Source organism: Artibeus jamaicensis, unplaced genomic scaffold (genome assembly GCF_021234435.1).
Source record: "Artibeus jamaicensis isolate MK-2021 breed Jamaican fruit bat unplaced genomic scaffold, CSHL_Jam_final contig_135, whole genome shotgun sequence".
NCBI lineage: Eukaryota > Metazoa > Chordata > Mammalia > Chiroptera > Phyllostomidae > Artibeus > Artibeus jamaicensis.
Window position 1 is genome coordinate 1,085,537 of NW_026521267.1, and position 16,200 is coordinate 1,101,736.

The following is a 16,200-nucleotide window of genomic DNA, read 5'->3' on the forward strand; positions in this document are numbered from 1 at the left end:
GGATGTAGCAGCACCACTCCAGGCGCTGGACCCAGAAATGTGTGCAGGCTGAAATCTCCTCTGCTCCCCTCTGGTTGGGTCTCTTGGCTGGTCCGGGCCCAAAAATCCTAGGGAGGGAGCTTTCTGGGTGCTGAATGTTGGCCTAGGCGCCCTCAGGCACTTGCCCAGACACACTGCGTGTGGAGCGACTAGTTCCCCAACTTGCGCGCAGGCTGAAGTTTCTTCCACACCTCTTTGCCTGGGCCACTTGGCCTGCCCGGCAGAAAAATCCCAGGGAGGGAGCCATCTGGGCGCTGAACGCTGTCCCAGGCGCCTTTAGGCACTCTCCCAGACACAGTTCCCACCAGGCGCTGGACCTCCGAGCTATGCACAGACTGAAATCACCTCTGCTCCCCTCTGGTTGGGCCACTTGGCAGGCCCCCGGCCCAAAAATCCTAGGGAGGGAGCTTTCCGGGCGCTGAACGTTGGCCCTCAGGCACTTTCCCAGACACACTGTGTGTGGAGTGACTAGTTCCCCAACTTGCACCCAGGCTGAAGTTTCTTCCACACCACCTTGCCTGGGCCACTCGGCCTGCCCGGCAGAAAAATCCCAGGGAGGGAGCTGTCCAGGCGCTGAAGGCTGTCCCAGGAGCCGTTGGGCTCTCTCCACTGGGCGCTGGTTCCCCTACCCTGCACCGGCTGTTTCTCCCTGCTCCGTCCCAGAGACTACTGTACCGCTGCTGTCTCCCTACCGTCTGGTTCCTCTGTGACCGATTAGGTTTCTGGTCTCTTATTTTCATATATGCTTGGCAACTGCTGGCTTGCTGGCCTCACCTCCTCCGATCAGATAGGTTTCTGTCTCTTTTGTACTAGGAACTGGTATCTGCTCCGTCCTAGTCCACCGCCATCTTGAAACCCTCTGTTTGAGTTATTTTTTTACTTTTTTATTTTATTATTGTTTTATCTTTCAATTCTCTTTCTTTTTCTTCTCTTTCCTTCTTTCTTGTTTTATTCCTTCTTCCTTTCTTTCCAAACTTATCACTTCTCCCTACCTTTTCCTCTCCTTATTTTTCTGCCCACAAACAAAACAAAAAACTTGGAACTGTGAAAAGACCAGAGTTGGATCCAAAAAGGGGGCATCCCAACAGGAGAAACAGAGACACATATTTGACTTTGCTGTTGCAGAGAAACTACAAATTACTGCATATTTGTATTATCATTTTTTCATTATTCTTACAACTTTTACTTTAATAGTATTTTTGTACTCCTCCTTTTTCTCTATAGGCTTCTCTACCTTGCCAGGTTATATTGTATCATTTGACAGGTTTCTCCTGTTCTCTCTTCCACAGTGCATTGCTAATATACTATCTTTCACATCAATTGTGTTCCTTTAGCACACTATTCAAAGTTGTATACCCCCTATTCATGTTATCCAGATCACATAGATTCTGTCATATCATTGTTGCTATAACATTATTGTAAATAATAGCTGTTCCATACAATTGTAAATACTTCACAACACACCTCCCAGATCTTAGCCCATACCACAGTTTCCTGAACTCTGTAGTGGTTAACTCTATTCTCTCAAACACTAGACCTATTTACTATCCTTTACTCTCATCTTACCTAAGAATCTGACCTCCCAAAACCTCACTGCTCTCTAGATTCAACTCACAAGCCTTCCCTCCCCAACAAGAGTCTTATCTTCTGTCCATCCTTTCTAAAAAGTGGCTAGTTGGGTTGAAGATTACAGTTAACACTATACAAAGGCAAAGGATCTCTTATCTCTTCTCTACCAGCTACTACTGTAAATATCATAGAATACTCTCCTGCAGTCATAAACCATTTTGCCTTCCCCTCCAAATGATCACAAAAAAGAGTGGGTGGAAGTGGTTAACACCAGGATACCCACTGGAAGAGGAAACCAAACAACAAAGGAACTACCAACAGATAACAACAGAAGAAGGTGAAGGAGGGAGTGGAAACCACATAAACCTCAATCCAAGACCTATCTGGATATACAACTAAATAGTGAAGAAACTACCCCGTACAGACAACTGAACAAGAGCAAAGGAGAATCCTCTAAACCTCGTACACATGGGAGAACCAGCTTCAATACAACCTTCCCTCACTAGCACAACAAATTACAACAGGTGGTGGACAGAGGGACCATCAGTTAAAATGCTGCTAAGAAGGAGCCACAAAAAAAGACCCCAAAACAAGAAAAACCCAAAGACAAACACAGAGCCAACTTAAAGGACAGCCCAAGACCAGTGAGCTTGGGATATCAAGAAGACTACACCACTGAATCTCACAGGTATTATAGAACAGAAGTCCACATCATAAACCCACAAAGCCAGAACAAGTCAATGTAAGACCCTGAACCTAATAAGAAGATTCTCACAAACACTGGGAAGACAAAAAAAAAAAAATCCCCAAATGAAACAAAAGAGGTAAGCCTCAGAAAGAAAGATAGATGAAATAGAGGGAAGTCAACTATCAGATATTGAATTCAAAGCACTGGTTATCAGGAAGTTCAAAGAACTCACAATGAGCTACCAGAAACTACAGGGGAAATAAAACGAACTCCTGCAAACTATATCGACATGAAAAATAAAATTGAAACTACCAACAACACCAAGAGGAAATGAAGAACACAATTTCTGAACTGAAGAAAATAGGGGAAGGAATCAAAAGCAGGATCAATAAATCAGAAGATCAGATAAATGAGGTGGAGGACAAAGTAGAAAAAACACGCAGAAAGAGCAAGAAAAAGAAAAGAGGCTCAGAAAGAATGAAGAGGAATTAATACAAATGGAAGACAATATGAAAAGTAATAATATCCAGAAGGAGAAGAAGAATAAGGGATAAAAAATCTACTTGAAAAAGTAATGATGAAAAATTTCCCTAATTTGATGAGAAAACAATTAACACAAATCCAGGAAACACAGAGAGTGCCAATCAAGAGGAACTCAAAGAGGCCTACTTCTAGACACATCATAATTGAAATGGCAAAATTCCAAGACAAAAAGAGCATCTTAAAGGTAGCAAGGGAGAAAAAGGAAGTAACATACAAGGGAGCCCAAATGAGATTAACTACTGATTTCTCAATGGAAACGCTCCAAGTAAGAAGAGAATGGCAAGAAATATTCCAAGTAATGAGAACCAGAGGCCTGCAACCAAGGCTTCTTTAAACAGCAAGGCTCTCAATCAACATAGAAGGCCAAATAAAGAGCTCCCAAGAAAAATAAGTCTAAAAGAATATACCTCCACCAAACCAGCTCTGCAAGAGATGCTAAAGGGACTGCATTAAGGAAAAGAAGAAAAAGAGAGAGACAGAAAAACACAGGTAAAAAAAAAAGACAATGAGTAAGTACCTATCAATAATAACCTTAAACATAAATGGATTAAATTCTCCAATCAAAAGACACAGAATAGCTGCATGGATGGATAAGAGAACATGACCAACACATATGCTGGCTACAAGAGACCTACCTCAGGACAAAAGACCATCACAGAATAAAAGTGAAAGGCTGGAAACAAATTTTCCAAGCAAATGGATGAGAAAAAAGCCGGGGTAGCAATACTCATATCAGACAAAATTGACTTCAAAAAAAGGGCCATAAAGAGAGACCCAGAAGGTCACTTCATAATACTCAAGCAAAGAATCCATCAAGGAGACATAAACATTGTAAATATATATGCACCCAACATAGGAGCACCCAAATACATAAGGAAAATCTTAGAGGACTTCAATAAAGATATTGACAACAACACAATTATACTAGGGGATTTTAACAGCCCACTATCAAAAATGGAGAGATCTTCCAAACAAATTATCAACAAAGATATTGTGGCTTTGCACAAAGCCCTAGGTGAAATAGACTTAACTGATATATATAGAGCCCTTCATCCAAAGGAAGCTAAATACACATTTATTTTCAAATGTACATGGAATATTTTCAAAGACAGACCACGTGATAGGACACAAAACAAGCCCTAACAAATTTAAGAAAACTGAAATCATCCCAAGCATTTTCTCCAACCACAAGAGACTGAAACTGGAAACCAACCCCAAAGGAAAAAACCCAAAATAATGAAGATTGAATAGCATGCTATTAAACAATGAATGGGTCAAGACTAGAATTTGGGAAGAAATAAAAAACTTTCTGGAAACAAATGAAAATGAACTCACAACAACCCAACACTTACGGGACACACCTAATGCAGTCCTGAAAGAGAAGTTCATAGCAATACAGGTCTACCTAAAAAGGATAGAAACATTTCAAACAAACAACCTAACCCTACACTTAAAGAAACTTGAGGAAAGTAGACAGAAGAAAATAACCAAGATCAGAGCAGAATTAAATGACATAGAGACTAAAAGCACAATTCTAAGGACAAATGAATCCAGGAGCTATTGTGTTGTTGTTTTTTTTTGAAAGATAAACAAAAATAACAAGACTTTAAGCAGGCTCATCAAGAAAAAAGTAAGAGGACCCAAATACACACAATTAGAAATGAAAGAGGAGAGATTACAACTGACCCCACAGAAATATAAAGGACTGTAAGAAATTACTATGAAGAACTGTATGCCAAGAAATTTGAAAAACTAGGTGAAACAAAAAAACTTCTAGAAAAATATAATCTTGCAAAATTCAATGGAGAAGAAACAGAAAGCCTGAACAGACCAATAACAGCAGATGAAATTAAAGTAGTAATAAAAATAAAACAATGCACAAAAGCCCTGGAACAGATGGTTTCACAGGAAAATTCTAAAAAGCACTTAAGGAGGAGCTAACCATATTCATTTTTTTAAATATTATTTATTTATTTATTTTTAGAGAGAGGGAAAAAGAAGAAGAAAGAGTCGGAGAGAAACATCAATGTTTGGTTACCTATCATGTGTCCCCAACTGGGGACCTGGCCTACAACCCAGGCACGTGCCCTGACTAGGAATTGAATTGGTGACCCTTTCCTTCAAGGGACTGTGCTCAATCCACTGAGCTACACCAGCCAGGGCACTAAGCCTTATTCTTCACAGACTATTCCAAAAAATCCAGAATGATAGAAGACTCCCAAACTCTTTATAAAGCCAGCATCATCCAGGACCAAGACATATTGCACACATATAAACATTTCAAAAATTTATATGGGACTTCCAGCCAAGACGGAGGCAGGGGTAGACACTGTGCCTCCTCATACAACCAAAAGAAGGACAACAACAAATTTTAAAGCAAAAAAACAACCAAAACTGACAAAAAATTGAACTCTTTGAAAGTCCAACAATCAATTAGTTAAAGAAGAAACATTCATCCAGATTGTCAGGATGGGCAGAAACAGGCAGCCAGTGAAGAGGACTCACAGCGGAGATGCTGGGAAGATGGCGACGGAGTAAGATGGAGCTGACGCTAGCTCCTGTACTCATGGGTGAAAATCCTGGCAGATCTATAGAGAAACAGCACAATAAACCATCAGCTACCCAGCATTTATGAAATTAAAAGACCAGAGATTGTGACCGACGCTGAAACACCAGACGGAGGCAGAGTCAGCTACTGGAGCTGGGTCTCACGCGGCCCCTGTGCTGCTGCCAGAGCAACAGGCCTGGGAGCCGGGGAGTCAGGTACAGAAGCCGGACACTCCAAGCCCCTGTGACGGTCCTGGGAGACAGAGGAGTCAGGAACCGGAGCACGGACGTTCTCGGCCCCTGTGCCGATGCCATAGCTACTGGCCTGGGCAACTGAAGGGTCAGTTGCAGGAGCTGGGACACCAAAGGCCCCTGTGACGCCGCCATAGAGACAGGCCTGGGCCCTGAGGAGCCAGCTATGGGAGCCTAGACGTTCTCAGCCCCTGTACTGCTGCCATAGTGATGGGACCGGACTCCAGGGAGTCAGGTAGGAAGCCATCAGGTACGAAAGCCAGGACGCACCAAACCACTGTGACGCAGCAGAGGAGCCAGCTACAAGACCTGGGACATTCTAAGCCTCTGTGCCACTGCCATACAGACAGGACTAGATGCTGGGGAGTCAGGTACGGAAACCGGGACACTCCAAACCCCTGTGATGGCCCTGGGCAGCAGAGAGAGCCAGATACGGGAGCCGGGACATTCCCAGCCTCTGTGCCACTGCCGTAGTAACGGGCCTGGGTGCTTGAGGAGGCAGCTACTAGATCCGGGACATTTAGCAGTGGTAGGGGACCAACGCAGGGACCAGCGTGAGGACCAGCGTGAGTGTAGGTGGAGACTAAGAACATCAAGAAACTTCAAGGAGTCTGCACCACTGAACTTCCAAGGATCGTACCACAGAAGTTTACACCATAGAACCAGGGTTTGAGAACAGATCAATTTTAGAGGCAGAGACTAACAAGAAGAGTCTCAAACAATGGGAAGACAAAGAAACAGTCCCCAAATGAAAGAAAAAGCAGAAACTTCAGAAAGAATGTTAGATGAAATAGACGCTAATCAACTATCAGACAGTGAATTCAAAGCACTGGTTATTACGAAATTCAAAGAGCTCACAGTGAACTACCAGAAACTACAGGGGAACTACAATGATCTCTCTGCACACTACAGCAACATCAAAAAGGAAATGGAAACTATCAGCAAGAGACAAGAGGAAATGAAGAATACAATTTCCGAATTGAAGTACACAGTAGAAAGTTTCAAAAGTAGGATAGATGAAGCGGAGCATAGGATTAGTGAGTTGGAGGACAAGGTAGAAAGCATCTCACAGAAAGAGCACGAAAATGAAAAGAGGCTCCGAAAGAATGAAGAGGGATTAAAAGAAATGCAAGACAATATGAAACGTAATAATATCCGAATAATAGGAATACCAGAAGGAGAAGAAGAACAAGGGATAGAAAACTTATTTGAACGAGTAATGAGAAGAAATTTCCCTAATTTGATAAGAGAAAAACTCTCACAAATCCAGGAATCACAGAGAGTCCCAATCAAGAGGAACCCAAGGAAGCCCATTTCAAGACACATCATCATCAAAATGGCAAAATTCCAAGACAAAGAGAGAATCTTAAAGGCAGCAAGGGAGAAAAAAGAAATAACATACAAGGAAGCCCCAATACGGTTAGCTACTGACTTCTCAATGGAAACACTTCAAGCAAGAAGACAATGGCAAGAAATATGCCAAGTAATGAGAACCAGAGGCCTACAACCAAGGCTACTTTACCCAGCAAGGCTCTCAATCAAGATAGATGGCCAAATAAAGAGCTTCCAAGACACAAGAAGTCTAATAAAATATGCCTCCATGAAATCAGCTCTACAAGAAATACTAAAAGGACTGCTTTAAGGGAAGGAAGGATAAGAGGGAGACAGAGAGGAACACAGGTACAAAAATGGCAATGAATAAGTACCTGTCAATAATAACCTTAAATGTAAATGGATTAAATTCTCCAATCAAAAGACACAGAATAGCTCAATGGATAAGAAAGCATGACCCACACATATGCTGCCTACAAGAGACCCACCTCAGGACAAAACACCATCACAGACTAAAAGTGAAAGGCTGGAAACAAGTTTTCCAAGCAAATGGACAAGAAAAAAAGCTGGGGTAGCAATTCTCATATCGGACAAAATAGACTCTAAAAAAAAGGCCATAAAGAGAGACCCAGAAGGTCATTTCATTATACTCAAGGGAAGAATCCACCAAGAAGACATTAACATTGTAAACATATATGCACCAAACATAGGGGCACCCAAATATATCAAGAAAATCTTAGAGGACTTCAAGAAAGATATTGACAGCAACACAATTATAGTAGGGGATTTTAACACTCCACTATCAAAAATGGACAGATCTTCCAAACAAATTAACAACAAAGATATTGTGGCATTAAACAACACCCTAGATGAAATGGACTTAACTGATATATATAGAGCCCTTCATCCCAAAGAAGCTAAATACACATTCTTTTCAAATGCACATGGAACATTTTCAAAGATAGAACACATGACAGGACACAAAATGAGCCTCAAAAAATTCAAGAATATTGAAATCATACCAAGCATCTTCTCTGACCACAAGGGACTGAAACTGGAAACCAACCCCAAAGAAAAAAACCCAAAGCACCCAAAAACATGGAGACTGAATGGTATGCTATTAAACAACAAATGGGTCAAGAATGAAATTAGGGAAGAAATCAAAACATTTCTGAAAACAAATGAAAATGATCTCACAACAACCCAAAACTTATGGGACACAGCGAAGGCAGTCCTGAGAGGGAAGTTTATAGCAATACAGGCCTACCTAAAGAAAATAGAAACATTTCAAACAAACATCCTAACCCTATGCCTGCAATAACTCGAGGAACAACAACAAAGACAGCCCAGAGCAAGCAGAAGGAAGGAAATAACCAAGATTAGAGCAGAATTAAATGGCATAGAAACTAAAAGCACAATTTTAAGGATCAATGAATCCAGGAGTTGGTTCTTTGAGAAGATAAACAAAATAGACAAGCCTTTAAGTAGGCTCATCAAGAAAAGAAGAGAGAGGACACAAATAAACACAATCAGAACTGAAAAAGGAGAGATTACAACTGATACCACAGAAATAGAAGGGATTGTAAGAAATTACTATGAAGAACTGTATGGCAAGAAATTTGAAAACCTAGGGAAAATGGACACATTTCTAGAAAAATACAATCTTCCAAAACTCACTGAAAAAGAAGCAGAATATCTAAATACACCAATAACAGCTAAAGACATTGAAGCAGTAATAAAAGAACTCCCATCACACAAAAGCCCTGGACCAGATGGGTTCACAGGAGAATTCTACAAAGCATTTAAGGAAGAACTAACCCCTATTCTCCACAGACTATTCCAAAAAATCCAGAAGGATGGAAAACTCCCAAGTTCTTTTTATGAAGCCAGCATCATCTTAATTCCAAAACCAGATAGAGACACAACAAAGAAAGAAAACTTGAGGCCAATATCGCTGATGAACATACATGCTAAAATCCTCAACAAAATATTGGCAAATCGCATCCAACATATCAAAAAGATCATACACCATGACCAAGTGGGATTCATCCCAAGGATGCAAGGATGGTTCAATATTCGCAAATCAGTAAATGTAATACATCACATAAACAAAAGCAAAGACAAAAATCACATGATCATATCAATAGATGCAGAAAAAGTTTTCGATAAGGTACAATACCCATTTATGATAAAAACACTCAGCAAAGTGGGAATACAGGGAGCATTGCTCAAAATAATAAAGGCCATATATGAGAGACCTACAGCCAATATCATACTCAATGGGAAAAAACTAAAAGCTTTTCCACTAAGATCAGGAACAAGACAAGGTTATCCACTTTCACCACTTCTATTCAATATAGTATTGGAAGTTTTAGCCACAGCGATCAGGCAAGAAAAGGAAATAAAAGGCATCCAAATCAGAAGGGAGGAAGCAAAACTGTCACTCTTTGCAGATGACATGATAGTGTACATGGAAAATCCTATAGACTCTACCCAAAAACTGCTCGAACTAATTAATGAGTTTGGCAAAACAGCTGGTTACAAAGTCAATATCTAGAAATCGAAGGCATTTTTGTATACCAACAGTGAATCAGCAGAAGCAGGAATCAAGAAAAAAATCCCATTCGATACAGCAAAAAGAAAAATAAAATATCTGGGAATAAACCTAACTAAGGAGGTAAAAAACATGTATGCAGAAAACTGCACAGCCCTGAATAATAAAATCAAGGAAGACACAAACAAATGGAAACATATACCTTGTTCATGGATTGGAAGAATTAACATCATCAAAATGTCCATACTACCCAAAGCAATATACAGATTCAATGCAATACCTATTAAAGTACCAATGGCGTATTTCACAGACATAGAACAAACACTTCAAAAATTTATATGGAACCACAAACGAGCCCGAATAGCAGCTGCTCTTTTGAGAAAGAAGAACAAAGTAGGGGGGATTACAATACCTGATATCAAACTGTATTACAAGGCCACTGTAATCAAAACAGCCTGGTACTGGCATAAAAACAGGCACATAGACCAATGGAGCAGAACAGAGAGCCCAGAAATCAACCCAACTCTCTACAGTCAATTAATATTAGACAAAGGGGGCAGTAACATAAAATGGAGTAAAGATAGCCTCTTCAACAAATGGTGTTGGGAGAACTGGACAGCTACGTGCAAAAAAATGAGACTTGAGCACAGACTTATGCCATACACCAAAATAAATTCAAGGTGGATAAAAGACTTAAATGTAAGTCGTGAAACCATTAAAGTCCTAGAGGAAAACATTGGGAAGAAAATCTCAGATATTTCACGCAGCAACTTTTTTAGTGATATGTCTCCTAGAGCAAGGAATGTAAAGGAAAGAATAAACAAATGGGATCTCATCAAAATAAAAAGCTTCTCCGTGGCTAAAGAAAACAGTATTAAATTAGCAAGACAACCAACTGTATGGGAAAACATTTGCCAATGATACCTCAGACAAAGATTTAATCTCCAAAATATACAAGAACTTACACGACTCCACTCTAAGAAGACACCCAACCCAATTAGAAAATGGGAAAAGGACTTGAACAAACACTCCTCCAAGGAGGACATACAGAACATTCAGAGACATATGAAGAGATGCTCAATATCGTTAGCTATCAGAGAGATGCAAATTAAAACCACAATGAGATACCACTTTACACCAGTCAGGATGGCTATCATAAACAAAGCAACAAACAACAAATGTTGGAGAGGGTGTGGGGAAAAGGGGTCCTTAGTTCACTGTTGGTGGGATTGCAGACTGGTACAACCATTATGGAAAACACTATGGAATTTTCTCAGAAAAATAAAAATCGACCTGCCTTTTGACCCAGCAATTGCACTGCTGGGATTATATCCTAAGAATCCTAAAACATCAATATCAAAGAACCTATGCACCACAATGTTCATAGCAGCACAATTTACAATAGCCAAGAGTTGGAAGCAACCTAGGTGCCCATCAGTAAATGAATGGATCAAAAAATTGTGGTACATATACACAGTGTAATTCTATGCAGCAGAGAGAAAGAAGGAGCAACTACCTTTTGCAACAACATGGATGGAACTGGAAAGCATTATGCTGAGTGAAATAGGCCAGGTGCTGAAAGACAAATACCATATGATCTCAACTTTAACAGGAAGCTAAACAACAAAACAAACAAGCAAGCAGGAAAAATAAAAAAACAAAGACACTGAAATAGAGAACAAGGGGATAGTGACCAGAGGGGAGAAGGAAGGGAAGTTAAGGGGAAAAAGGGGGAGGGATTTGGAGGAGCAAATAGGAAGGACACAGGGACGAGAACTAAGGGGGGGTGGAAATGGGAGGGAGGTGGGGAGCAAGGGGCGGGGGAGGCTGGGATGGGAAAAATAGACAAAAAACTGTACTTGAAAAATAACTAAATAAAATTAATTAAAAAAGAAAAAAAAAGAGGACTCACAGCAAGGCAGGGGCTGGAGTACTGGGTGGTCCCACATTCGCATGCAGGTAAACCAGGAACAACTGGAGAGTGAGATAGACTGTACAACCCAGGTCAGTACAGGGAAATAAAGCCTCAAAGCCTCTGTCTGAAATATACTTTCAAACAGTTGTAGCGGCAGGAGAAACTCCTAGTGTCAAAGGAGAGTTTGTTGGAGAGGCCCACTGGATCCTAGAATGTACATAAACCCACCTAGCTGGGGAATCAACACCAGCAGGACGCAATTTGGTTATGGGTAGTGGGAGAAATGACTGAAAATCTGCAGAGAGCAGAGCAAGCAGCACTCTTCCCTTCAAAATATTCAGTCATGAAAGGCAAGGACCTACATTCAAGATTACTCTATCCAGCAAAGCTATCATTTAGAACAAAAGGGCAGATAAAGTGCTTCCCAAATAAGGTCAAGTTAAAGGAGTTCATCATCACCCAGCTCTTATTATATGAAATGTTAAAGAGACTTATCTAAGAAAAAGAAGATAAAAAATATGAACAGTAAAATGACAACAAACTCACAGCTGTTAACAACCAAACCTAAAAAAATAAATAAATAAACAAACTAAGCAAACAACTAGAAATGGAACAGAATCACAGAAATAGAGATCACATGGAGGGTTATCAGTGGGGATGTGGGAGGAGAAGAGAGGGGGAAAAGGTACAGAGAGAAAGAGTATAAATGGCAAATAGAAAATAGACAAAAAGAAATTAAAAATAGTATAAAAAATGTAGAAGGAAGCCAAAGACCTTATAAGTACAACCCATGGACATGAACTGAAGGGGGAATGTTGGTGAGAAGGGGTGTAAGGGTGGAGGGAAATAGAGGGAGGGAAATGGGACAACTGTAATAGCATAATCAATTGAATACACTTAAAAATAAATAAACAAACCTGCAGATTAAAGTAAAGAAAAAGTTTATATGGAACCATAAATGACCCCGAATAGCTGCTTCAATTTTGAGAAAGAAGAACAAAGTAGGAGGGATCACCATACCTGATATCAAACTGTATTACAAGGCCACTGTAATCAAAATAGCCTGGTACTGGCACAAAAACAGGCACATGGGCCAATGGAACAGAACAGAGAGCCCAGAAATAAACCCAAGTCTTTATAGTCAATTAATATTTGACAAAGGAGGGCAGACACATAAAATGGAGTCAAAATAGTCTCTTCAACAAATGATGTTGGGTGATCTGGACAGCTACATGCAAAAAAAAATGAAACTTGATCACCAACTTATACCACACACAAAAATAAAAACTCAAGGTGGATAAAGACTTACATATAAGTAATGATACCATAAAAGTCCTAGAGGAAAACACAGGCAGGAAAATCTCAGACATTCCTGAGAGCAGCAACATTTTTACTGATATGTCCCCTAGAGCAAGGAACATAAAGGAAAAAATAAACAAATGGGATCTCATCAAAATAAAAAGCTTCTGCATGGCTAAAGAAAACAGCATTAAAATGAAAAGAGAATCAACTATATGGAAAAACATAGTTGCCAATGATACCTTGGTCAAGAGCTTGATCTCCAAAATATATAAAGAACTCACATGACTCCATTCCAGGAACACAAACAACCCAAATAAAAAATAAGCAAAAGAAGAGACACTTTTCTGAGCAAGACATACAGTAGGACCAGACATATGAAAAGATGCTCAGCATCACTAGCCATCAGAGAGATGCAAATTAGAACCACAATACGATACCATTTCACAGTGGTGACAATGGCCATCATAAACAAATCAACAAACAACAAGTATTAGAGAGGATGTGTAGTAAAGGGAACCTTAGTGCACTCTTGGTGGGGAAGGCAGACTGGTGCAGCCACTATGGAAAACAGTGTGGAATTTTCTCAGAAAACTAAAAACAAAATTGCCTTTTGAACTGGCAGTTCCACTGCTGAGGTTATATCTAAGAACCCTGAAACACCAATGCAAAAGAACCTATGCACCCCAATGTTCATAGCAGCACAATGTACAGCAGCCGAGTGCTAGAAGCAACCTAAATGCCTATCAATAAATGAGTGGATCCAAGTGGTGAAAGACAAATACCACATGATCTCACCTTTAACAGGAACCTAATCAATAAAACAAACAAACAAGAAAAATACAACCAAAGACACTGAAATAGGGAACAGGCTGACAGTGAGCAGAGGGGAGAGGGGTGGGAATTTCAAGGGAAAAGGGGAAGGGTTTACAGGAACAAGTATAAAGGACACATGGACAAAAACAAGTGGTGGGGGTGGAAATGGGAGGGAGGTGGGGAGGGCTGGTGGGGTGGACTGGGATTGAAATAAAAGGCAGAAAACTGTACTTGAACAAAAATTAAAATAAAAAATTAAAAAACTAACTATGGTACATTTACACAATGGAATTCTATGCAGCAGAAAGAAAGAAGGAGCTCCTACCCTTGGCAACAGCAGGGATGGAACTGGAAAGCATTATGCTGACTGAAATAGGCCAGGTGTTGAGGGACAAATACCCTATGATCTCACCTTTAAGTGGAGCCTAATCAACAAAACAAACAAACAAGCATAATATAACCAGAGACATTGAAATTAAGAACAAAGTAACAGTAACCAGAGGGGAGGTGGGAAGGGGTAATGTGGGGGAAAGGGAGAAGGGTTTTCAGGAACGTGTATAGAGAACACATGGTTAAAACCAAAGGGTGGGGTGGAAACAGGGAGGGAGATGGGGATTGCTGTGGTGGAGGGAGAGTGGTAGGGGATAAATGCAGACAACTGTACTTGAACAATAATAAAATAATTTTAAAGAATAAATAAAGTCAATGACCTTTGTAAACTGCTTAGAAACTGCCTGGCACATAGAAAGTGCTTCAGTTTAGAGAAAGTAGTGGTAGCACCATCCCTTGGAAGTGGAGGGAGAAAACATTAAAAGAGAGTAAAAGGCTTATGAGCCTTTTCTAAAGAAGGTGGTCAGCAAAAGTCAAAGAACTCTAGCTTTTACCTCAGTTTATTACTCATAAGCAAGTCTTTTATGACACACAAAGAACTCCAATTACCCCCAGAACTTGGCATCCTCCTTGGGGAGCCAGCGAAAGGATTCTTTCTAGAATCTCATTGGAAAGGATTCTGACCAAATGAACATGGGGCACCATTATAACAATGGGCTCTCTGACACCCCAAAAAAGGAAAGATGATATTCTTCTGCACCTCATCTGGGAAATTCTGACCTCTCTATAGACAGATACAAATTAAAGCCTTAAAGATACATCATAAGCTCCCACACCTGACTCTTGGCCTTCAGAGATAACCTTCTTCATTCTTCACAATGGAAGGCTTCCTTCCAGCTATTGATCTGTGGGGCCTTCCCTGTACATCTGTACACCCCCAGCCTCATCTCACCCTACCCATTTCTTCCCTTTTCTTCTGGAGTCACACGAGCCTACTCCAGGCCCTTACAGACTCAATTCCTCCCATCACTCAGCTGGTACCTATGCTGTTCCTTACACCTGGTTAAGTACAACATGCTCAGATCTTAGCTTACAGAACAAATGCTCATTCAGCAGTGTGCCTGTCCCTATTAGTGTCTGTCATTTGTTTGTGTGACTTTCATTAATGTCTATCTGTACTCTGAGTCCAAGGAACAAGGACTAGGTAATTCTGGTTCCTCCCTCCTTTCCCTGGTCATATGCTCACCATCATTGATCCTTCCAGCCAAGGACTCCGCACTGAAGCCAGCAAAGATGACTGTGTGGACAGCTCCAATCCTGGCACAGGCAAGCATTGCAGCCACAGCCACTGGGGATACAGACATATAGATGGCCACACGGTCCCCTCGACAAACTCCATGCCTCTTCAACATGTTGGCCAGGCGGCATGTAGTCTCCAACAGCTCCCTGTGGCAGAGAAGAGAAGGCTATCACAGATGGAAGAGGCCCAAAACTCAGAAAAATTTGGAGTGGAATGATTCTGCAAGTACTGCATACTTAGCCAGTGCCTGGAGGATAGCAGACAATTAAATACTTATTGCATGGTAAAGTCTTTTCCAGAAAACAATGCTTTTAACTTTGTAGACTGTGACTGACAAAGATTCATTGTCACTGCTGAGGTAAAATGACTGTCCTTGCATCTGTTTACCAGATGGCTTCTCAAAGGCCACAAGTGTCCAAAGTGAAGATCATCATATCCCTGAGACTTCTCAAAATGTTCACCTCCAAAATAAAGATTTCATAAGTAAGACAGTTAGTGGGAAGAAGCAAGGCCCAGTTTTCTGAATCAATACAAACCATAGCACCAAGCAAGGCTCTTTCTTGCAGGGACCCAGGTTCATGCAGCAGACCCCAACTCTCTGAATCCACAGTGAGTTGGGAAGGAAGAGAAGCTGCAGGACAGTAACACTCCATGTAGCCCTGAGGAAGGGTTGGTGGGTAGCAAGAGCACCCCATTTTCCTTTATGCTAAGTGCTGAAAGGGCACAGTGGGAAGGAGTCCAACTGTGCCAAGGGACCACTATCCCATACCTCTCCCCTCCCGCACATGACCCCACTCTCTACTCTCCAGCTTATATCAAGACTCAGTTTGTCAATAAGAACCCTGTATCTCCCCAAACAACATGGTTGGCTTAGGAATTATCACATGACCAAACCTGGTCCATGCAGAGTTTACGGTAGTCAATTCCAGTACCTGGTCTAGCTGAACATGGACTTTGGAAATAACCATTTTCTCATTTTTTAAAACATTTTTTCAGTGGATTGAGTGTGGGCCTGC

The 16,200-nt window shown here is 40.9% G+C and overlaps 1 protein-coding gene across 2 annotated transcripts in view; it reads right to left on the reverse strand.

Moving 5' to 3' along the window:
* The window catches only part of ACSS1 (acyl-CoA synthetase short chain family member 1), an 84,855-nt gene that overhangs the window by 42,066 nt on the left and 26,589 nt on the right, over window positions 1-16,200 (reverse strand). For both annotated transcript variants that reach the window (XM_053667238.1, XM_053667236.1), the window contains exon 3: window positions 15,131-15,330. In XM_053667238.1, coding sequence (XP_053523213.1) covers window positions 15,131-15,330 — 200 coding nt within the window. The remainder of the gene's footprint in view (window positions 1-15,130; window positions 15,331-16,200) is intronic.